The sequence below is a fragment of the Capra hircus genome (assembly GCF_001704415.2).
Source record: "Capra hircus breed San Clemente chromosome X unlocalized genomic scaffold, ASM170441v1, whole genome shotgun sequence".
In the NCBI taxonomy this organism is placed as follows: Eukaryota; Metazoa; Chordata; class Mammalia; order Artiodactyla; family Bovidae; genus Capra; species Capra hircus.
Window position 1 is genome coordinate 24,337,761 of NW_017189517.1, and position 24,724 is coordinate 24,362,484.

General features: G+C 50.0%; 1 protein-coding gene across 3 annotated transcripts in view; it reads left to right on the top strand.

The window, feature by feature from the left end:
• Positions 1-670: 670 nt before the first annotated feature.
• The window catches only part of BCORL1 (BCL6 corepressor-like 1), a 59,190-nt gene continuing 35,136 nt past the window's right edge, over positions 671-24,724 (top strand). Inside the window, exons 1-4 of one of the 3 annotated variants that reach the window (XM_018044196.1) lie at positions 671-766; positions 2,050-2,129; positions 19,641-19,770; positions 24,522-24,609. In XM_018044196.1, coding sequence (XP_017899685.1) covers positions 19,685-19,770; positions 24,522-24,609 — 174 coding nt within the window. In that variant the 5' untranslated portion in view covers positions 671-766; positions 2,050-2,129; positions 19,641-19,684. Of the gene's footprint in view, positions 767-1,296; positions 1,489-2,049; positions 2,130-2,576; positions 3,130-19,640; positions 19,771-24,521; positions 24,610-24,724 lie in introns of those variants that run through there. The other 2 variants (XM_018044195.1, XM_018044197.1) reach the window with 2 other exon arrangements.

A 24,724-nucleotide genomic window follows, 5' to 3' on the forward strand; every position in this document is an offset into this window, starting at 1 on the left:
CCTTCCTCCCTCGGGCCTCTCACTCTCGCTCTCGCCCCCCCCCCCCCAACATGTCTCCACGCCCAGGCCGGGGGCTGCCCTTTGAGGTCTGCCTAGGGAGGTTTGCAGCCGGGGCGGTTGCCACGAAGGGTGGGACGCCCCGGAGACGCGAAGCGAGGCAGCGAGCCCCGGCATTTTCCCTTCCCCAGCACCTGTCCCACTTCGGCGCCGGGGCTGGGGCTGCACCCGCGGGCGGCCTCGGTGCCCAAGCGTCGGAGCCACGCACCGAGGTCGCCCGGGTTAGGGAAGTGGGGGACCGGGGGAGGGGCGGGGCGTCCGGCCGGGGCGCCCCCCACCCCGCGCACGCAAGACCCTAACCACCACCCGCTTACACAGAGGCTAAACCGAGAGAGAGAGAGTCACACAGAAAGCTCGAGCGAAAACGCTTGCTCTCCGACCCCGAGCGGCGTTGCTCGCCCCCCCCTCCTTCCTGGAGCCAAGGGCTGGCCGGGGAAGGTGGCTCCGTTCTTCCCCCGTGGCCAGTGCGGGGTCTGCGGCTGCCTGGCGAGGTTCCGGCTTCCCCGGGGCTGGCAGGGGGAGCCCCGAGAACTGCAGGCCCGCCCCCCCTTCCTCCTCCTCCTTCCCCTCCTCCCCCACGTGTCCTCCCAGAGCCCAGCGGCCTGATCCCAGCACCCCCCGCCACCTCCCTCCTCCTCGCGCTTCGCCCGCTTCCCCGGCAGCGTGGAGAAGAGCAAAGTTGCGACAGCCGGCGAGGGGCTCTGCCCAGGTGAAGGGGGCGCCGTGGGAGGGGGGGGGACGGCGCGGCCCTGCGGCGGGGGCGGAGGGGAGATAAAGAAACTTGCTTTCCGCCGCCCCCACCCCGCGCGGGTTCGGATCTTGCGTGGACCCAGCCCTCGTGGCGAGACGCGGCAACGCCGCCGGGACCGAGGCCGGCACCGGGACCGGGACCCGGACCGCGCGCCCGAGTCGGCTCGGCGGGCGCAGGCAGCGGGCCAGGCCGGCACCCAGGCAAGGGCGGGGTGGGTGGCCGTACACCGGACCGAACCGGGGACTCCAGTGGCCTGGGCGCGGGCCGAACCCGGACCGGGCCGAGTTGGGTGGCGAAGTAGGACGTGGATTCGGGGGCGGGGCGCGGCGGGAGGGGGAAACCAGGCCCGGCCGGACTGGCCTGGGCGTGGGGGCGGGGGGCGAGTTCGGGGCACTTGCTGGGCTCGGGACCGAGCGGTAGGGCGGGGCGGTGCTAGGGGCTGGGCCCGACTCGCGGGGAGAGGGCGAGGGGAGGGGGCCTGGGGGTGGAGTAGGGGCGTGGAGTTGGAAGCGGGGTCTGGCCTCGGCCGGGGGCGAAGGTAGATCGGCGGGGCCGCCAGCAAAGGGAGGGAGGCCCGTGGTAGCGCGGCGGCGGCGAAGGCCAGCTTCCGCGGAGTTTGTGCCCGGGCTTCCCGGGCTCCGGCCGCCTCACGCGCACAAATGGGGCTAGGGGATTGACTGGTAAGCAACTACGAGTGTTAGACGGTGTTCGGCGGCGATTCCGGGAAAAGCGCGGAGAGACACTGTCTGCAATTATGCCGTACCCCCCCCAACCTCTTTAGCATCTGGATTCTGCTCTCAGGGGGCCGCGGACCCTCCCCGCCACAACCTTTTTACTCTCCAGCACTCCCACCGCCTCCCCCGCCTTACTCGGCCATCTGACTCTTCTAGGGGTGTGTGTTTGGGGGTGGACGACGGCGGGGGGTGGGTATACTTTTCCTCTCGTGGCGGCAGCCTAGTTCCTATCTTTATTCCTACATGTAGCGTCACTTCGAGTCGCATGGACATTGGGGTTTAGCTAATTTACCCCAACTAACGCCCCCCCTCCCCAAGCGATTTGATGGCTTTTAAGGAAGAGGACGAATCTCTGGATTTCCACGCGTGGGATGAGGTTTGAGGATTGGGATTCACCCCTAGCTCACTTCCACTACCAATCCCTCTTTCCTTGTGAGCCATTTCCACGGGCATCCGAACTCGAGGGGAGGAACGGCAGTATTAATGTGCTTCTCTGTCTCTACACAGGGTCGGCGTGGCCAAGGACGGCTCGTCTCGGAGGAAAAGTAGCCACCAGTCCAACTCGGGTCGCCCCCACTATTACTTAGGTGAGGGGGGGCAACGCTAAAGAAGGGGATACTGGTGGGTAAGGGCCCAATATAAGGGAGGGGGCTGGGTAGTCGCCCCCGAGGGACTCCCTTTCTTGGCGGGGAGGGAGACGCGAGCCCCGGCTTCAAGGGAGGGGTTCCGGGGAGGGAGATGAGGGGTGGCGACGAGGGGGGCGGGAAGAAGGGGGGAGTCACGCCCTGCCAGCAAGGGGAGCCTCCCTCAGGCCCCTGGGAGAAGGGGACTGAATGCGTCTGCTCCGTGCTGCTGGGCAGGGGAGATCGGGGGTCTCCGGATTTGCACATTGGATCCAGCACCGGTGGCCTGAGAAAGTCAGGTCGGGGCATAAGGTGGAGAGCGTTGGAAGAAAGAGAGAAACCCCTGACCGTGGTGCACTGATCTTTTCCCTTCCTCAACCTCCCCCTTGGTGGAGCGTACGGTGGGGGGGCGTGGGGCTCCTGCAGCCCCTCGAATTGAGCACCTTCGCCTCTCCTGGGAGTCTAGCTTTTTGCCCGGCTTGCTGCAGCTACCGCTGCCTCCCTCTCCGGAATCCGCTCGGTCCTCGCAGCGATCCCCTCCTCCTCCCCTCCCCTCCCAGTGTCACCGGGGCTGCTTGGCTCTGCCCCCTTCGCCGCCGCTTGCTCCCTGCTTTCGTCCCTCCCTCTCTTGCTTGCTCCCTCCCTTCGCCTCCTCCTCCCTATTCCTCCCCCCGGGCAGGCGGCATTCTGGGAGTTGTAGTCCCGCAGAGTGAGGGCCGGCGCCACCCGCGAACCCGGCCGGACTCCACTTCCCGTCGAGCCCTGCGACCGGCACCCACTCCACCAGGCTTCGCTCGCACACACAGACACACACACACACCGCTCTCCCCCTCACTCTTTCGCTCGCCGCGGCTGCTGCCAGTGTGTGGCTCTGTCTCTCCTCCGCTTTGCTGAGCCCTCCCTTCTTCCTCTCAGTTCCTAGAGTCCGACCGCCGCCGCCGCCGCCGAGAGAGAGGAGAAGGAGGTCGGTGGCAATAAGGGGCGGAGGGGGCATCAGATCGGGGCAGTATTAGGCGGGTGGTGGCTCTGAAGGGGTTAGAGGGAGTCCGGGTGGCGGCCTGAGCCTTCCCGCGGAGCCGAGTCGGGAACAGGTGCGTCTTTTTTTTCTCTCCCCCAACCCTTCCACCCCTTTTGACTCCCCAGCTTTCTCATATCCCCCACCCGCTCTTTTCTACCTCACGCTTTTCCCCAACCCTGTCCCTTCTTCGCCCCGCGGCCGCTCTGCTTGCCCCCCGGGGGCGCCGTCCTCTTCGTGTCCCCGGACGTAGCGCTCCCTGGAGCTCAATCTGCCTTCGCCCCTCCCTTTGGGACAGCTCCCCTCCACTTCCCACCTTCGTACCCCATCCGTGCCCTACCCTACCCCCTCCTCACCCCTTCTTCCCTTAGCCAGGTGAGACTTGTTCACCACGATCCGAGAGTCTTCTTCCCGGCTGGGCGGGGGTCTCCATGGAAACGGGGGTCGGGTTGATCCTGGGGGGGAAACCGTTGGAATTACCCCACTCCTCTGAAAGGGAGGTGGAGGCATCGGTCTTGTTAACTACCTGGCCCCAACCCCCTGCTCCGAGGATCCGACGATCCGAAGGGAGGCTGACCAGCAGGGCAGGGCGAGAAAGGGCTTTTTTTTTTTTTTTTGAGGGGGGGGCTGTCCGTGATGAAGTCCTGAAGAGACCAGGAGAAAATACCCTCCAACCTCAGAGGGGAGGTGCGACGGGTGCTCTGAAGGGCTGCTTTCTCCCTGGTGTCGGGGTGCAGGAACCGTAGGGTAAGGGGTACCCCTAGGTGGCGGCGGGGCCTGGGTTCGGGAGTGGGAGTGCTGTGATGGGGGCAGGGGCAATTATCTGAGTCCCTGGAAAAAAGGCGGGGGATGACTTCGGAGCGCCCTGGCTCCGCTGCCCTCGCTCTAGGGGCGGGGGCCGCCGGGCCAGGCGCGGCGGGGAGGGGGCTTAAATTGAAGGAGGATGAGATGGGGGTAATTCATACTGGCCCCGGCAAGCCAAGGGGGAGATCCCGGCGTGCAAGCTCTCCACCCGCTTCGCGCCAGGCCTGAAGACCAGGGGTCTGAGAGCAAAGCCGAGGGCTGCAAGGAGGGAGGCTCCGGTTACGGGGCCGGGTTTCGGGATCAGGGGCAATCCCTCAGCCCTTGGGGAAGGAGGGAGAGGGATGGCCACGAACCCCAGGGCTCCCCCACCCCGGGTCCTGAGGGGCGTGAGGAACGGACAGCAGGCCCGGCTGAGCTGGATTCGAACGGATCGCGGCTGGGGAGTGCGGGGGGGCTTAGTGGTGGGCTTCGGGGGGAGCAGTCCCGCGGCGGGGCGGGCGGGCGGGGCGTGGGGCTCCGGCGGGCGGCGGGGCGGGGCCGGGGCGGCGCTGCTGCCGCCGCCGCCGCTGCCGCCGCCGCTGCTGCTCCTGCTGGGGCCGCCGCCGCCGTTGCCGCCGCCGCCACCGCTTCTGGGCGGGGAACGGAGGCCAAAGGGAGTCCCGTGCCGGGGCAGAGGGCGCCGGCGGCGCGCGGTGGGGAGGGGGCCGGCCTGGGGGCGGGGGCAGGCGGGGGGTGGAGTCCCCGACGGGGGGCGGTACGAGCCCGGACGAAGACGACGGAGAGCCCCGGGGGCCGGGTGCATGGAGGACGAGGTGCTGGGAGAAGGAAGCGGGGGGTGGGTCCCGCGACGGGCCTCGTGGGCTTGGCTCGTCGAGGTTCTGCTTCGGGACAGAGCCCTGCGGGGGTGCCCAGGGGCCCGGAGAGGGACCAGGAGGTGAACTGGACGATGGAGGGGGCCCTGCTCGCCGGGGTCCCGCCGAGAGGAAGCCTGGGCCAGAGGGACGTCCGGGGCAAGGCTGGGAGGAGCCGGCCGCACCTCAGCTGGGGATTTCGAGTTATGGAGGTGGGGGAGATCGTTGTAGGGAAAGACGTGGTCAAGGGAAAGGCACGAGGCAAGCAGACTGCAAACCCCGGAGGCCGGTGTAGGGGGTGGGGGCTTCTGTTCCACCCTCCCACCCCACCCGCGGTGGAAGCACTGTTTTTGTTTTATTGTTTTGAAAATTTTAGACGTTGTCTGAATGAAGCTGTTGATGCGGTGATACTTACTCATTCTTGGTGTCTCCTGGAGTAGACAGTAAGGACAAGCGTATCTTGGTGAGGATGAGGCTAGTCCAGGAGTCTAACCCAGTTTAGGGGCTCTTTATGCTAGCGTGGGAAGGGAGCCTGGTAACTTCTGCGACAGCCGAATGAATTCTCTCCAGGCGGTTGGGCACAGAGGTGGAGTACAACTGCAAAAATGTTTGGTGACACTTCTTGGGTGCATTGGTAGGTTTGTGCTACCCTGGTTAGCCCGTGGGTCTTTCAGCTTAGAAGGCTATTTCTCAAAGTCACTCCGCTGAAACGTATTTCAGGGGAAATGAATGCAGGATGCGTTTGGGGTTGGGAGTGGATTAGGTTGATGATAAAATTACAGCATTGCAAAGGACTTAAAAGGCCACTTAATTTTCTGTTTACCTGTCCTGTCCTTGAATGTTGGGAGAGGGGAAGCTTTATTTTGGGAGACACGGTAGGCAGCACAATGGAGCAGAGTTTAGGGGTACTTAAATTGGATGGTGATGTCACCATGTAGTACTGAAGAGGACAGTTATGTAGGAAAGAAATTTGGAGGATTCCATTGGGGATTAAATGGGGGTAACCTAATCCTAAAAATCATCCAGGGACTCCAAATAGAAGCAAAATGTAGAGTGAGGAACCTGTTAAATATTGATGGAGCAGCAAAGTTAGTAGGAAAGACTGGGGGAGCTAGGAGAAGCAGGAGGCTTGGTTATGGAAGTTAAGAGAATCTGAAGGCTGATGGAGTTGAGGAGGGACATGGCCCTCTTGACTGAGCTATGTGGACATTGCTAGGCAGACTCATCTTTTGACACAGCAAGTGAGACAGCTGCCCTGGGGGTGGATGTAAGGAACAAGAGGCACAGGCCATGGGGCACAGAGCCTTACTCACACTGGCATCATTAATAAGAGGGCTGACCCTATCGCTAGATTTGCAGCAAAGGTAGGTAGGTTTTTTTATGTTCTGGCCCTGAGAAGTCGCTGATGGAGGAAGTGGGGTGGACTCTGATGTCTGGGTTAAGGAGGGCTCATTCTTTAGGTCACAAGGAGGAGATGGCAGATTGTCAGGCCAGGGCAGAGGAAAGCTGAGTCCCTGTCAAGCCCCGCAGTTGGAATCTGGATTGGGCAGAGTGGAAGGCAGTTCCACAGGAAATGGTGGCTGTACCAAGGGCACTTGTAGATTTGGCTGTATTGATTTACCAGGCGAGGATAGGGAGGGAAGGAGGATGCCTTTCTTTCTCAGGAGTGTAAACTTTCTTGGGAAGCAAAAGGGGTTCCTCCAGACATCTCTTTGCCTTATTCGTGCTATAGTTCACTACATGGGAGTTGGGGGGAAGATTCTCAACATGATGAATCTGGATTATGGGTTTTAGAGAGCGTATTCTTTTAGAGGAACAGAATTATAGGAGGAAAGGATTTGAATATTAGAAAGAAGGAAGGCAAGAAGAGAAGTCAGAAGTGGGTTGGATAGGCAGTGAAGAGGGAAGAGATGTGGTTATCACTGGTCCCATTTTAGGGCCAACTAGGAAAAAGTGGAACCTTAAAATCTCCAGGATAATGTTTCCAAAGTAAAGTTTGAAGACCCTTTAAGACTCTTAACTTTCATGCTAGAATAAGTAAGATTTGGGTGAGAGAGAAGGATATTGTTGTCATTCAGTTGCTAAGTCATGTCTGACTCTTTGAGACCCCATGAGAGAAGGATGATCTTGAGTAAAAGTAGGGCTAGGGAGAAAAACTGATATATGGGAAGAAACAGAAATATATTTACACATAAGGAAATAGGAAGTTTAGAGATACTATACAGACTGAAAAATGCCGAATAGAGAAAGAGGGTGGGATAATGAGCCAGAGGAGGAAGGTGTTTATTCAGATATCGTCTGGAGTTGATGTGAGGAACATAAAAACTTGCTTTGATGGCCGCTGCCCTGGGAGGGCCCAGGAAGCAGAGGTTAGCTGGGATCCAGGGCTTACAAGTCTGGGCATTAATTATAAAATCTCAACTAAGGTAAGTATACAGAATGGGGGTAGGAATTCACCATTGTTAGTAGAATGGCCTTGAAAGAAGGAGAAAGAGGGAATACACCAGTTTTTCCAGTCTGCAAGTGGGCGGAATCCTAGATATAGGGAGGTGAATGATGGAAATTCCAGAATGAAACAGGATGAAGCACAGTGGCCTGAGAGCCTTGGGCCAGAATGGGAGGGCGGGGTGGGAGCAGGGAGAAGAGGCGTTAATTTGGGGTTGGACAGCTGGAGCGGTTCATTGCTTCTAGGCTGAGCTAAGTTTGAGATGGGCTAGAACGGCCTCAGATGGTAGAGAGCTGTTTTCCAACATCAACCAGCATTCCGGGATTGAGAGAAGAGAAGTTCATGGTTGAGTTTGGTGGGAAAGTGAACACTAGAGTGGAATGGAAAGAGTGCTGAGGAAAGTGGAAATTGTTGGGGTAAAATAGACAGTGAAAGGGAGAAGCCACTGATGACTACATTAAGGGCAGAAGGAAGACCCTACACCTTTGAGTTTTCAAAAGGAAAAGAAATTTCTTTTTAAAATATTTGTTTATTTATTTGTTTATTTGGCTGTGCCAGATTTTAGCTGGGGTTTTAACTGTGCCATGTGGGATTTTTAGTTGCAGAATATGAACTCTTAGTTGCAGCATCTTGTTACCTTACCAGGCATTGAACCTGGGCCCCCTGCATTCGGAGGGCAGAGTCTTAGCCACTGGACTACCAGGGAAGTCCAAGAGAGGAAATTTCTTAATGCTAATGTTCTAGTTGGATGTGAGTCTCTGCTTGCCAGAAGGTTTAGCGTCTGACTGGCCAAAGAGGGAGGTAATAAAAAGTAATCTACCTTTCGGCCAGTAGGATGCTGTTGCTGCTAAGTTGCTTCAGTCGTGTCCGACTCTGTGCGACCCTGTAGACGGCAGCCCACCAGGCTCCCCCGTCCCTGGGATTCTCCAGGCAAGAACACTGGAGTGGGTTGCCATTTCCTTCTCCAGTGCATGAAAGGGAAAATGAAAGTGAAGTCGCTCAGTCGTGTCTGACTCTTGTCGACCCATGGACTGCAGCCTACCAGGCTCCTCCATCCATGGGATTTTCCAGGCAAGGGTACTGGAGTGGGGCGCCATTGCAGTAGGATGCTATACAGTATTTTATGTAATCTCACATACAAACTAGGCTTTATTAATGCCAGTTTTTGAATGGTCATCCTTAAAATAACGTAGAACCTGTTCTCTTTCTAAATCATACGCTTTCCTACTGTTCATGACTTAAAAGCACTCTTTTATGATGAAAACTTTCTTTGGTGAACTGATGTTGAATTCTGGTCAAGAGTAAAATTTAACTTTGTTTCTATCCCCATAATTCAAATATGCTGTTCTGGTTCCCTCTTTTTTTTTTTTTTTAAAGCAGAAGCCACCCTTTCCCCATAAAACTTTAAAAAGTGGATCATTGTTTAAAAAGTGGCTGCAGGCTGCGTGTCAAGGTCATATTCTCCCTGGTCAATGAATTGTGATGAATTTGAAGAGAGATGGTTTATTGTTTGTAAAATAGGGTAATTTTCAGCTTATTCGTAAGAGTATGCATCAGGATACATCTTCATTTGGATTTTAAGAAGACTTTAGGCTAAGTATCCGTAAAAAATCGAGAGTACTGAGGGGCAGGCAAAGCTTTGTGTTTCAGGCTTCTTTGACTGTCTGCTAAGAAACAAAAATTGGTTACCTCATTGCTAACGTATGCCTAGAAATCTTAGTGTTAGTGCCATTTAAGGGTACAGTTAAGTTTTGTTATAATGCTGGTGTCCAGGGACAAGGAAAACAAGCAGGTTTTCATTTTTCCAAGTTCTCTCGAGAAGTGTTCTACACACGACCCTGAACCCAGCATGAGTGGACGCACCCTACACCTGACCTGAGAGGTGACTAGGTATCTTACCATGACGGAGGTTTACTCAGCAGGACTTGGTGGCACGACACACAAGTTAGTGTGGTTCGGTGGTTCTCAGACGTTAGCCTTCACCTGAAGGCCTTTGGAGACATACAGCCTTACGTTAGAGTCCTCATTCTTCTCTTTCCTAGTTGTGTGGAACTTTCTTGAGCCTCAGTTTTCTCATCTATAAAATGGAGATGATGATCCCAGTCTCACAGGGCTGTGAGGATTACACAAGATGATGTGTCTCTAGTGCCTGGTCCATAGCAAGTGCCCAATAATGGCATTTGGTATTACAGTATAATCTAGTAGTATAATCTCATATTATAGTGTAACTAGTTTTTCTTATTCAATTGTGTCCTATAACATTACCTTTTTTATTATGCTATGGTAAATGTGGTGGCAGAAAGAAAACTGTCATTAGCTCCTGAGTGCTCCTCTTATATCTTGATGCTCTGTGCTCTTTCTCCATATTCCTGTTGTATTAGGACATATTTAGCATTTACGACGTGGTAGGAAGAAATAGCTTGGCTCATTACTGCATTGTTGCATCCACCTTTGAGGTGGAAGTGGCAGCTTCTTTAACAGCTGTGCTGTAACATGGCTCAGTGTTTCAGGGCAGGAACTGAAGGGTGTATATCCAGTTGAAACTTCAGGGCACATTTTGGGCCATGGTTTAAAAATGACCCAAAAGTAGTTTACCAGGATGACATTTTAAAAATCCATTGCTTTCTGAAAAGGGCTGCCGTGTTTAATTATGACTCGTTGGGCTTTCCAGCTGTCTCTGACATCTGGAATTTCTACAAGAGCTGATAGATAGAGCCTGGGTCTGGGATGGCTCTATGACAAGGATGTTCATCAGCGATTGAATGGGAGAGATTAGCGTCTCAAATAGCTCAGGTATCCCCAAACCAAAGTTCTGGGCAGGGAAAATGATGAGCTATAAACTATAGTCCCTCTCTGCAGCCAAAGTGGATTTTGATGCCAACAATCAACTATGCCGATATAGGGAGAGTGTGATATCAGGACAATTTAAAATAGTAGATCAGTGAACAAATGAATGATTTCTGTTTGACTTTGGAAATGCATTATTCTCTGCCTGTCCCCCTCCCCAGCAGATTTACCTTCCTGTTTATATTCTGCTTAGGCAAATATTAAAATGAGTTGTTCCCTGAGCACACATGTACTATAAGTGGCAGAAGGCAGTCCATAAGTTGGCTGGGTTTAAAAATTAGCTGTGGCTAAGCCACCCTCAGATAATTGGAAGTTGACTTTATTATTTTGCTCCAGTCCAATTTTATTTTATTTCTGTGATTTCTTTATCATGAAAGTAAGGAGAAGAAAGAAGAGAAAGTTTATGAGAGAAACACAGGAAGTAAAAGGAATTCATAGGCCCAATGCTTTTTACATGGGGTTGTTCTTGGTTTCTGTATGGGGTAGTGGGTAGTGGGGATTTCCATTTTTACCCATAGTTTAGCAAGTATTTAATTATCAAGTGCATTTTGCATGCCTTGTATCGTGCTAGGCACTATTGGGAGGAGCTATTAAAAGAGGTAGAAAATCTTCCTAGCCTTGAAAACTCTACAGATAGATAGCAGATTGAGCCAATATTGAGAGTTTGAAATTCTGTGAGCTAAATGTGTGTATGTATGTGTATACTTTTGGATGAGTAATGTCTATAAAATGAGTTAAGCCCATAGTCTGGGGTGAGAGAATAGGGGAAAAAAAAGTAGGCTGACATGGCCTCTCCAAATATTTGTGTAAGAGGTCCAGGAGACTTTTTTTTTTTTTAAGAAAGGCCAAAGCTTGGTGAGGAGGAAACCTTTAAGTGAAAAATTCCATATCTTGAATGCTGTATACTGAAATGAAGAACCTGAGAGCCACTGTCACAGTTTATTGCAGGGAGGACCCAAAAGCATCACAAAAGGGATTGAAGTCTCAGGTTACATTGATTCAACTTTGGAGTGTGAAAAACACCTGCAATATTCACATGGTCCTGCTGAAGACCAAATTGAGGAAAGCCAGCTCTTATTTATTTATTTATTTATTTTGATCTAGTGAAACGAGAGGTGCTCAAAGGATGACCCTAGTTACTTAGGGTGACATTTTAAGGTGGTTTGCATTTGGAAAAGGATTGATTAATTTCCTGATATTTAGGTTTTTTGGATATCTGTGACATCTAGAAGTTGTATAAAATCTTGTTCCTAGAGCCTAGGTCCAGTTTAAAGCTATGATGAGTTGAGGAATTTTCTTTAAATGGAGTAAAATAATGTCCTTACAGTAGGAAATAAAAGTGAGTACTATTTGAATAATAGGAAAAACAATATCTTGGCAGTGAGTGGAAAACTAAAATGATCTGGTGGTATGAAAATGTATGTGAGAGATTAAAACATTTTACTTTTGCCTACTTCACTGCTGGAATTGATTACCTTTGGTCCATTCAAGTGCTTTTGTGTTATTCTCAACTTTTGCAGATGACATTGTAATTGGACAAGAGTAAGATGTCTCAGATAATTGAGAAGTAGGCGCTGAAAATGCCCTCCAAGTTTGTTCCCCCACAGTTGAGGCTTTGGGTAGTAGAGTATGTCGTCCCTTGGTATCTATAGGTGAGTGGTTCCAGGAACCTCCTCGGATGTCAAAATGGATATCAGATCCCGCAATTCTCAAGTCGCTGATGCGAAATGGCAGAGTAGAAAGGAATTTCCACAGCCACACAAGTTTCGCATCCCTGGATTCAACCAGCTGTGAATGTCAAAGGAGATCAAGATCCAGACCTCAAGCCCTGGTCAATCCTTCGAGATCAATGTCTAGCTTCCCAAGGTGACTATTTTGGAAGTAATGACATTTGAGTGAGTAAGCTCTTATGCATTTAGAAGATAGTTAACATTCCTTTGTATCCAAGTCTCATAAATGTTTATAAGGTGAAATTTTCAAATATAGAGGTACCTAAGGAGTCTATGAAGGTGTCTCTGCTAGAGCTGTCTGCAGGCAACGCCTCAGCTTTCTCGGTAAACACAGGAATGAATGTATCTGAGAACAGGATGCCATGTCCCTTATAGGACTGATGCCTTGGAGTAGAACTTGGTGGAACTTTTTGGATAGAAAAAAACAAAAACCTCAGGGTAACTAGGAAATGTGAGAATACAAGAAGGGGATGAATAGGGGAAAGGACCCCTTTCTCATTCCAATTGCCCAGCAGATTATTTTCAGTTGATTTCATCTGTGTGTATGTTTGTGTGTGGTGGTATATGGTGGTAGAGGAACCTGTTTTGCATGAAGGAAAGCAAAGTGATTGGGGCATGTTTACTGGACCCTTTGAGTTCCAAGGAGTGGTATTTGGTTAATGGTAGGGAAAGATGAGGGGATATAGATTTTGAGGGAAAAGCTAGAGGAGAATATTAGAATATCCTTATATGGAGAATCATTAAATTAGAAGAATGTAAGTTGGAAGAACTTCCTCATTGGGGTTGAGGTTTCAGATATTAAGTGGGGGAAATAGGAATGTTAGTCCTACACATGAAAGAAGGCAGAGGGCCAAGGAGGGTAAGACCCATGGTAGGGGTTCCATATCTAAAGCCTGGTGAAGTTATCCTTGAAGGATGTGTGTAAACTTTCCTATTGAAAACAATGATTTTGAGACATTTTGACATCTCTCTAAAGGCACTTCAGTGACTGGGTGAAGTCATGGCCTTTTCATGTTCCCTGGGATCTCAATGCCAGTGAGCTCTTGGGTCTCCTTGGGGTGGGGGTGGGGGGCAGGTATCTTAGATGTCACTTTTCCCAAAGTGCGGAGTGGGGTGGCCTTGCCTTTGCTTCAGTGAAATCACAATGTGAATACCTCTCTCTCTGTCTTACGGGAACTTTCCCCAAAGTTCTGAATTTCTATTGGAGCAGTAGGTCCCAAAGTTGGTTTTCTTTACTTATTAGTCATCACTGACCCAACCCTCCTTCTTTAACTGTCTACTGGCCACGCCTATCCTCTTGAGGACAGATTCAGGGCCAGGCTTCAAGATGAATATTTTCCGGCTCTTTCATTTTTTTTAAGGTTGTAATTGCTTCCAGGTCACAAGGCAGTGTGAACCAAGAGTCCTGGGGGAGTACTACCAGATTTAGTTTAACTGAGGCCTTCTTAGTCTCGAGTTTCTAATTTGCTGTCTTGGTGGTAGAGTCCAAGCAGGAGTAAGTGGGCAGGTTTCCTGCTGTGTGTAAGGTCCCTGGTTGTGTCACACGCGGTGCCAGCAGCAGTTGTTCTTCGTGGAAGGGGTCTTTGACCACAGAAGGAGCCACATGATTCTGGGGAACTTGTCCACGAGCCTCACAAACAACCTGTCTGGTCATTTTCAACGGTGGAAACGAAAAGTTTTTAACAATGTCTACTTCATTTAAAAAAATGTCAGACAGATGCTCTGTTACCTCCTGTCACATCCTCATCTTCCTCCTATGCAGGGTGACCATGCTCTTGCTTGTAGTTGTTGTGAAATCTCCTTGTTTTGGCATCTCCCTTTCAAAACCGAACCAAAAAAGTCTACCCAATCTATAGGATCTTGGAGATTTTAGCGCTGCCTGTCCCCTATTGCCAACTCCCCCAGCCCTAATTTGGGCTACAATTTGATGTTCTTCCCCTTTTGAGAAGATATTCTCTCTAAACTTTTCTGATATGTCTGTCTTCAGGGCTTCCCCACAGTGTTTCAGTTTGGCCCACGATGGTGAAATATTTCAGGTTCCCCTATTTCATTTTTTCCTTTTTGGTTGTTACTTGCTATGGGCTTCTCTTTTATGACATTTATACCTGCACTTGTCTTCGAGGGTTTTGTTTTTCTTTCTTGCTTTTGGAGTTTTTTGGGGAAAGCGTTCTACCTCATTTCAGTTTTTCTTCTACTCCCTGCTCACCCTAAGCTTAGCTGCTGTTCTCACCATGTTAAGGCCATTGCTCTCCCATCATCCATTTTCTCTTTGATTTCCCCTGTTTCATAGCGTGGTGATCCTGACTGGCTACCTGCTTTCTGCTGCCCGCTTGTTGGATTCAGTCCCTCGGATTTTGGTCAGTCCTTCTACTTATGTGTACGTGTGCCTGCTAAATCTAGACATTTTTCTTTATTTTTTCAGCACTGCTTAGCACTTCAGGTTGGTGGAGCATGTGTTCTTTGTTCTCACCACAAGTTGGATGTGCCTTTTGAGTCTCCCCCTCCCAAAGTGGGGACGGCTTGCCGTGGTCCTGCTGCATTTGATTCTGTGGCCCTGCAGCTGTTCATTTCTTAACAATTACATGGTTGTGACATCTGGGAAAATCCTTTGAGGTATTTTGTATCCTTGTGCCTGTGCTTCCTGGGTCACTTGAGATTACCAGGTTTCTTCCAAGTTCCTTTCAGGAACTTCGCCTTTCACCTTTGATGTGATGGTTGCCATCAGAGAGGGAGTGAGAGACCGATGGAGAATTGTACACCACACATGAGTGCAGGCACTATGAGTGAAAGCAAACTGGGCCCCAAGTGTGTACACCAGTGGAGCCTGCCAAGAGTGACATGTCTGTAAGATTTTCCCTCTGTGCTCACCTCTCCTGAGAAGTTGTGTACCGTTGAGTGGTTATTAACTTGATGGGACTTAGAACAGAACCCTCAGTCTCCTGGTTCAGAATCTCGAGGGCTGGGACCTATGAATCTGTCTTTTGAACCAGCACCTTGGTGATTCTGACGTGAAAAATATTGGTGTGCGTGGTCCGTCTTGACTCTTCCTGTCCTGTGTGGGCATTGACACCATCAGTACCTCTTTAGAAGTTACCTTTGCTTACTCTCCTGCCTTCTTGTGTAGACCATTTAGCTTGATGCTCTCTTGACTGCGCTTTCCACCCTTCCCCTTCCCTCCCCACCCCTGCAAAGGCTACTATTAATTAGCAGCACAGGACTTCACACAGGAAGGGGCACTGCTCTGACAAAATCATAATAGAGGAGTGGGAGGCTGAGATTTAAGCTGATGCTCTATCTTCAGGATCTTGTGCAAGTGGAGGTCTCTAGGATCAGGTTTGCCCTCTAAGTAGTCATAAAATATATATTTTATGCTAATTATTTTGGTTTTTACTTGTTTTCTTATTGTTATTTGGGAACTTGGGGCCGTCTACAAACTCCCTTATCTAGGTAATGATATTCTATACCTTGTTCTGTTTCCAAATGCTAGGATCCTCTCCTTTGATTTCTGTCCCAAGTCCTACAGACTACTAATCCCCTCTAAACAGAAGAAAAATTAACCTAAGGGTGAAAAAGCCGTGGTGACTGACATATCCACTGCCTACAAAATTCAGGTAGCCACTAAAACGTGCGTTAAAATTCGTGTTAAAAATTTGTCCTATGACAAGAATGGCCCGTTCCATTGCCTGAGTCTTCTAATGCCTCACAGAGAGAACAGATGAAAAAAGATGATCAGCCAACAGACTGAGCTGTTATTCCTTAAAGTAGGGTATTCCAAGATACCCTAAGAAACAGTCAAAACTTGATTAACCAGGATGTTTAGGGAGTGGGATCCTAGTGAACTGAGATGTCTTACCCCCTTGCTGAAATCTCTCTAAAGTTATGTGTGAATCCATGTAACTGTTTTAGAAATGTTAAAGATAATTTTCATGGAAAGGTAAAATCATGAGTCTCTTACAGATTTAAGAATGAGCACATGTTAAAGATTTTATTTTACTCATTAATCAACAAGGGAACCAGACAGATGTTTATAGTCGGTTCAAAGAAAAAGGTCCCAAAAGCACAAATTTATATGGAGTAAAGGAATTGAATTGCAGATGGAGGCAAAACTGGTTTTTCCACAGTGGGGAGGGAAGTCAATCCAAACTGCGTGGGGACAAGACACAGTTTGCATATCCATCAGTTACCTGCAATTTACAGAGGTGCAAAAGAGCTCAGAGACAATGAACCAGGCTAGAATCAGGCAGCTTGGAAGGGTATGCTGTAGATAAGGCAGAGTTTTTTTGTTAAAGTACAGTTTCTAAAAAATAGTAAGCATGGTGAGTACTTTTTTGGGGGGTTTCTTTTGCCTTTTATAATTTCTCAGGGTCACCACCTCAATTCTCACCCAAGATTCACTTCCACATAACACAAATTTACGAAGTACTTACTATGTATAAGACATTGCAGAAGAACCAGAGACAGAAAATAAGGTATTTCTTACCTTAAGTAGCTGATTGTCTGGGAGTGGGGGAAGGACACCAGAGCCATATGCCCAATTAATCACACAGCAGAGGGACCAAGAATCTGTACTGTGGTAGGTATGGGAATGAAATGTTTAGGGAGGACCAGACACGGAGTAGTTAACTGACCAAGGACGGGGGCTGGGGAGATGACATGGTGACATTCAAGCTAGGCTTTGATGGGGGACAGAGGGGAAGGGGGGACACAGGAGAGGCCATTTCAGGGTGAGGAACCTGCCTGGAACTGGATGGTCTGTTCAGGGAAGGGTCAGGAATCGAGTGGTGAGGGTGCAGGATGTGGCCAGACAGGCTAAAGGCCAAGTCCTGGAAGGCCCTGAAAGCTGTGCTAAGAAATGTAGGCTCGATTCTGAAGACAGAGGAAAGCTGTTGAAAGCTCTGGCAGACAGAGGGGGCGATGTGATCGAACTGGTGCTTTAGAAGATGAATTGATTGTAGAATCAAGAGATTAGAGGCAGAGGGACCAGTTAAGAGGCTGTTGTAATATTCTGGGTGAGGGATGATGAGGGACCACATCAGGCCAGGGGCGAGAGGGCTAGAAGGAGAGGACAGAGATGGTGTTATTAAGGCTTGACTCCTGATTGGATGTGGGTAGTGTGGGAGAGGAGTTGAACACTGAGATTTCCAGGCTGGGGGATGGTGGTGCTCTTAACTAAGATAGGAAACATGCTGGACATGGGGGGTAGGGAGCAGGTTCTTGGTAACAGATAATGAGTCCGGTTTGAGACACACTGAGTTTGAGGGGCTTGGTGGACATCTAATTAACAGCAAGTGGCTGGCAGCTGGAAATTCTGGTCTGGGTCTAAGGAGAGAGGTCAGGCTAGAGATACAGATTTGGGAGTCATCAGTGCCCAAGGGGTGAATGGAAACTGGGAGGTCTTGAGCTAAGAGAGAAGGAGGGATGGGGCACGCATGTGTGTGCACACATGTGCACACACACACACAAGGAGACAGGGCGAGGGGGGATTGGGGAGAGCCAGTGAGAGGCAGACTTGAGCTGGAGAGGCAGGGAAGACAGGAGGACAGAGAGGGAGACTGAAGGCTGAGGCTGGAGGACTAAGAGTAGAGGGGAGGAGAGGCAGTGGGGAGGGGGAAAGGGGAAATAGGAAGGTGAGATAAAGGAGGGGAAGGACTGGGGCAGGAGATGTGAGGGGAGGGGAGAGCACTGAAGGAGAGAGAAGAGGAGAAGCAGAAGAGAGGGGAAGAGAGAGAGACAGCCGGGAGAATAATGGGGGAAGGGGAATGATGAGGAGGAATAGAGAGAAATGGGAGAGTGGGATTGAGAGGAGGGAGAAGGGAGAGAGGAGGCAGTAGAAACAGAGAGGGAGGGAAGGGGAAGGGATGGGAGAACATGGCAGAGGTGAGGAGAGACTTAGTAAGATGAGGGCCAGGTTTCTGGGGTGGCAGGAGAGAAGCCCGCAGGTGCAGGGTCTGTAAAGCCAGGCAAGGGGCAAGTATAAAGGAAGGGGCGAAGCAGCAGTGTCCTATGCTATCCTGTGCGACAGGGACAGGAGGAGGGGGAAGTCCAAGGAGAGGATGCGGCCCTGCTCTCCTCTCACTGACTCTTTCCCTTTTCTACTCCCTCTGCATCAGCCCTGCAGCCTCTGGGCTCTTTGCTGATCTTAGCAGGCACCCCCTGCCTTAAGGACCTGTGTGAGCTGGTTCCCTCTGTGGAATGCACTTCCCCAGATGTTCACATGGCTCGCATCTTTGCTGCCTTCAGGATGTTTAAATGTCTCCTCAGCAAGGCCTACTCTGATCACCCACTTATAAATTGTAGCCCATTCTGCTCCTTGCCCCCCCACTATTGCCTTGCTCCTTAGCCTGTTATATCACCTTCTAACATCCTGTAACATAGTCATTTAACATGTTTATTGGCTATCTCATCCCACTAGAATATAAACTCCATGAACACGGGGATTTCTTGTCTTTTTTGTTAATTGTTGAATCCTTGGTACCTTGGACAGTGGTGGCACATAGTAGGTGCTTGAAAAATATTTTTTGAATAAATGATATTGTGTTGAATATGGACAATCTCCAAAAGTTGTATAAAGGATGTGTTATTTCTGTGTTAGTTGCTCAGTCATGTCTGACTCTGCGATCCCATGGACTGTAGCCTACTAGGCTCCTCTGTCCATGGAATTCTCCAGGCAAGAATACTGGAGTGGATAGCCATTCCTTTCTCCGGACTCTCTTCCCGACCCAGGGTTCAAACCTGGATCTCCTGCATTGCAGGCAGGTTCTTTACCATTTCAGCCACTAGGGAAGCCCATATAAAGGATAAATGAAACAAATCCCTGAGTTAGCTGTATTTTACTATGATTTACTTCTTTAAACAGTGGAGAACAGCATAAAATTCTGATCACCATAGGGTTTTGTTCAGTTGAGCTTTGATGAATAAGGCTTTTAGCTAATAAGTTAACTCGAATTTGAGGGTCTCAAGACAAGCTCATTGGATAAACATCTTTCTCTTGATGCCTCAATTTCTCTGCAAGGTGAATTGGCTTTGCATTGGTCGTCAGTAGTGAGAGCCCAACACTGGCTGAGGAAGGGGGTGGTAGGTCATAGGGATGACAGACTGATAGGAGAGACAAGGACAGACATGTGCAGTTCTTAATGGAGCATTGTTTTCCGTCTGCTTGTTTGTGGTCAGAGCACAAGGAGTATGTTATCTGATTTGAAGGGCGCTTTAAACCAGCTTAGGTATATGCATTATATCTATATGACTCCTAACTTGAAATTAGAATAGTTTGGAAGGGCTTATAAAGCAAGCATGTGCTTCCTCTGGAGAGCTTAAATTGGCAATGTCACTCAAATACTTCAGTACTCATGGATTAGAGAGTTGACGAGAAAAAGATTCCCCAGTAGTCTTTCAATGCACTGTTTGTATATGGGAATGACCCTCTAATTGTAGTTGGTTAGGCTAAATGTGTGTAGAAAAATATACTGTCATCTCACTTGTCTGAAATAGATTGAATTTCCTCGAATACTCATGCATATCTGTCTTTCAGATAATTTAAAAATCACTCTAGGTGATTAACAGCATCCTCATCTCCATCCTGAAACCTATGGATTCCTGGAAAGCTGGTGCTCCCTCGTCCCCATTTGGACCTTAATTTTCCGCAGCAGTCAGGCTTGTGAGAGAGATGGCTTTAATGTTTTGGCACTCTAATTACCTTTATTTGTTGCAGTGTTTCCGCGTAAAAGGTGGTTAAAGCACCGTCTGTGTTACAAGTTTTGATTTTTGGGAGTTCTTTTTCCCCAGGGGGAGTGGCCACAGCAGGTCCTAGCTGGTGGTGAGTGGCTGTCATGATCTCTACAGCACCGCTCTACAGCGGCGTGCACAACTGGACCAGTTCTGACCGGATTCGCATGTGTGGCATCAACGAGGAGAGGTGAGGAGGCTGGGAAGGTGGCTGTGGCCAGCTTCCAGTGAGTTGTCCCTGCTCCCCGGCAGGGTAGCTATGAGAGGGCCAGAGGAAGAACCTTGGGAAGGAGACTGTTGGTTGTTTCTGATTTTCCTGAGGTGGGCTGGGGCTGGGCGGCAAGAGTGGCCTGCTCTGCCATGCCGTCCCTGTTCAGATGAAAGTGAGGAAGCCAACAGATGACCTTTTGCCAACTAGTATTTGTCTACTCGTTAAGAACTGTCAGATTGTGGAATACAGGGATGCTCAGGCAATTGCAGTTTTTATTTGCTGCATCCATGTTCTGTGCTCAAGGATACATGTAAGATATTTTTGGTCCTTGATCTAAGCCTGGAAGAAAGGTGGTTTTATCATTCAGCTTTATACTGGGAATGGTTAGTGGGTATTCTGGCGATCAGCACGTTCTGGCCTCACGAGGCTAGTGATGATTTGCAGTGAGATGCTTATAAAGTATCAAAGGACAATCAGACTGCTTAACGTAGTTTTCGTAGGAAACTGAAAGTTGGTGATGCCTGCTGGATCTGTGTGCATTTTCAGTTTTCTGTTCACCAAAATACTGAGTTGACCAAGCTGTGCCATTTCTGATCATGCCCCATACGATGAGCACTCAAAATGGCCTTCAGATTTTACATTTGACTTTTCCTAACTCTTGGCCAAAGAGCTGTGTGTGTTGGTTGCAATGCCTCTCCCATTTTTAGAGAAGGTATGGCTCCCCCATGCTAGCTGGTTTCAATATATTGACTGTTGAAATCCAAATATGTCAAATCAATCACCTAGAACACAGAACAATATGACTTTTCATTGGATTCAAGATCTGGCATTTCCTTGGGGAAATCTTGGAGGTGTGTGCATGGGTGTGTGCATGGAGGGGGTGTGGGTAATTTTGAAAGGAAAAGGGATAGCTATCTTCCTTCTGCTCTTAACTGGAGAAGTGTGTACTTGTCTGAGGTTCAGGTTAGAAGAATAGACCTTTTTATTTTTTTTGAAGCCATTAGTGTTTGATGGTTTAATGCTCTCTACACAGAGGGATGAGTTAGAGATGGACTTAAAAGGAATTTAATTTTAGAATATAAAAGTCAAGTTCAAGGAAAATAAGACAAAATTCTTCGAGGATCTGTGCAAGAAAGATATTTTCCTTTGCATATGAGGTGTGTCCTTAGATAATAATTAAGAGATGATGTGGGGAAGGCAGAGTGGTGGTATTGATTTGTATGAGTATTCATTGGCAACTAGTTATAAGCAGATGAGACTTTGATGTAGAGATCTCAACTAGAGCCTTCAAAATATCAATGGACAAGTTACTTGGGTTTACTGTCCATTCTAAATCCCCACTGAAAAAGGACCATGAGTTGGAACCAAACTTGATTTTCACTTCTTATGGACCTTTCTTGGGATGTTCAGTTACCAAATATGCCACATGGTTAAGATGACCTTTTAAGTGTTGTCACTTTTGACCTCGTCTACCCATTATTGTTGCCTTCCTGCTCCAGCCTAGGCCATGCTACAGCTAATTTCCAAAAGGTGATCTCACCTTATTTAAAACCATCTTCCTCATCAGGCCTTTACCACCTGTAGAACTTAGCTATTTGGAATGTAAAGCTGCATCTGGGGGTTAATTCTTAAAGTTAGGTTTGAGAAGCCCACCCAGCTCCATCAGATATAGTTGGGGACTGTAGAAACAGGGGACAGGGCCTTTCTGCTGGCCTTAGGTGACTAACTCTAGACCAGCCTCCAGCTAAATCCCTCTGTTTCTTGCTTGCTTCCTTTCTTGTACCCATTCATGACTTCATTCACCAAACATTTGTTAAACTCAGTCAGAGCAAACCGTTTGTCATGGGACATTGGTGGTAAGTGTCGAGTGGCGTGTATAGTGGGAGTCTAAAGGCAAGAATCAAAAGCTTCCTGGGGGAAGAAGGGAAGGCTTCCCAGAGGCAGTGACATTTGAGCCAAGGCTTGAGGGATGAGTAGGAGTTTCAGGTGAGGGCTGGTGTTTGTCACACCATGTGTTTGTGGGGAACTTTGGCTGGAATAAAGGCAGTCTTGGGGTGTGATGGGATTTGAGTCAGGGAAAGTCTGCAGGACCTGGGATCCAAGGAGCGAGATATGTACCCATGTAGTTAAGGCCCAACAGGAACTGAAAAAGGTCTGGTTTGACACTGGTGCTAGCCCTTAATAATTAGGCAGACAGCCCTAAAAGGTTATGGCTGGTTCTGGTTTAAGTTCAACAAAGCCTTGAGCATAACAGCCTAGGGTCATCTCTGTTGGGAAGAAACGGTGGGATCAGTTTTCAGTCCTGATTGAAGCCTGCTTTGACTCCTGTTCTCTTCTCCCGGCCACCTGCACCCTCCTAATCTTGCTTGGTTGACCTGACTCTTCCCCTGCACCCCCTCCCCCGTCCCACATTCTTCTGTCAATGGAGCAGTTTAACATTTGCTTGGCTTTACACACTCCTCTCCTCAGAAGGCTTGAAACGTGGCTGCAGGACATTTTCCCAGAGCCTTGGCAGCCGGCTCAGGTGTAGGTATGGCTGGAGTAGCCAGGATCGCTGTTGCTGTGGCCACCTTGAGAGTCTCTGGGCCAGTGGCTCCACACTTCTCTGGTGGCTATCTTTGAAGGCAGGGTTTCTACTTTCAGGGTGATTTTATATAGGGTGAAAGCTGAGCAAGCAGGACTGAGTATGCAGCTTAGCTCCCCTCTGTATCATCAGCAGGGGGGATATGGAAATTTTGTGTCCTCTCTGTGATACCTTATGAGGGGTTGTCCAAGTGGGGGTCCCTGCCGCTCCTTTTCCCTTACCACCATTGGCCCCGCAGAACCAGCCCTGGAACCCTGCTTCACCCCTGGCCTGAAGCTGGGGATTGGGTTTGCTTTTCTGGGCTCTCAGGGGTTGATGTCCAAGCATGTTTTCCCTTTCCCTCAGGCTCCCCCTTCCTCGCCTTCCTCGAGACCCCCGACTGTGTCTCCAGCCCTGTCTCTCCTTTTGATCCTTGCTATTTGTCACCAGCAGTCCATTGCCAGCAGTGAAACCCTCCCACTTCTGCCAGCCTAGCTGCCTTTTAAAGGGAACAAGCCTTTCCCCTCAGTTAGTCCCTTCTGCAGCCCTGAAAAGATGGGGAGAAGCCTGTGTTGACCCCCTTGCCTTTTTTGCTCCTCTTGCCCCTGTACAGTTTGGGGGTGTGTCAATGGTTCCCTGTTCCAGTACAAGGGAAGGAGTTAGTTCTTGTGAGGCTTGGCTTGGGGACACCCTGACTGCCCTTTGGTTAGGGTGGCTGGTGAGGCAGGCGCTGGCTTCTTCCTTGGCTGTGGCAGAGCTCAGGAAGAGGCTCTGGAATAGGAGGATGGCAAACCCCAAGGCAGTCTGGCTCCCCAGAGATGCACAGAGCATTCCTGTGTTTGCACCCTAGGAACCGTATCATAGTCCTTGTGCTAGAGCTCTGTTGTTGCACCTCAGCCTTCCACTCACCCACTCCACCCACCCCTGCCCCATCAGTGTCTTCCCTGGGGCAACAGAGGCACATTCTGTACTTCAGACACCAAGTTTCCCGTGGGCTTTATCCTCTCTCCAACGTCACCCTCCCGGGCTGACCTTTTTTCAGGGAGGAGGTCAGGATATACCATTTTCTATGAAATGGTTGGATGGCATCACTCACTCAATGGGCATGAGTTTGAGCAAACTCCAGGAGATGGTGAAGGACAGGGAAGCCTGGCATGCTGCAGTCCATGGGTTTGCGGAGTCAGACATGTCTGAGCAACCGAACAACAACAAAGCCCATTTTCTAAGATTCTTACCCAAATTTTAGAGAAGACTTTTTAGAAGGTGGGAGTACAGTGGGGTTTTCCTCCTTTGGGAACCAGTGCTCTGGCCTTGAGCATTTCCCTCTGCAGTATACCAGCTTGAATTTGGGGGTCTGTTGTCTTGAAGGCTTTCTTCCCTTTGGGATGAGAGAAAATACAGTGATGCTAGGAGGCCAAGGGGAGAGGGGGAAGCTGTTGGGGAATGGGACGCAAGCAAGAGCAGAAAGGTAGGAAGGAGTGTGCTGGCCTGAGTTCACCGGTATCCTAGAGGGAAAGAAGTCATGCCCTTGAGATGCCCCTTGACACGCCAGTGACCTGCCTCGAATCAGTGTCATTATGTGTGCTAATATACGTGCATCTGCTGTAGGCAAGCCTATCAGGTGGACAGGTGAGAGTTGGGTTTAGAACATGAAACACAATGCAGGTGGTTATCTGTTTTAGGAAAGGGTTACCCTTATGATGCCTGCAGCCAGCTTTCCTTACAGACTTAAAATAAGACTGCATTTATGAGAAAAGCGCTTTGCGTGCCTTTTGAGATTTCCTGTGAGTTACATCTCTCCCCTCTTGGCACTGCTCAGTACTTTCTGCACGGTCACCTTGATGGATAAGCTCTAGGAACAAGGCGGAGGTGCTGGGGTCACACTGCTGGTGAGAGCCCTGGAAAACCGGACACACAGCCCAGAGAGGGGAGTCTGGTCAGATCAGGACTTTTCCTTTGTAGGAACTTGAAAAGTTGGGCATGGAGGCTCTGGTTTGCAGCCTGGACCACCCCCCCAGGTTTATCATGATCTCCCCCAAGCCAACAAGGGAAGCGAGACAAGAAGGATTTCTGTGAACCCAGGCAGGCAGGGGGTGTTCTGGGGCAGGTGGTGGTGGCCTGAAGACTTGGCCTCATGTCCTTTTTCTGGTTGTGTCTCCCATGCTAGAAGAGCACCTCTTTCTGATGAGGAGTCCACGACAGGTGACTGCCAGCGCTTTGGATCTCAGGAGTTTTGTGTCAGCAGTTTTTCCAAGGTAAGGGGCCATGCGGAGCCACATGCCACCTGCTGAAGGGTGGAGCTGAACCGCCCAAGCATGGTGGCCAGCTTGCCCTCCCCGAAGGGGGCCAGGCAGGACCAGGGTGGTTCCC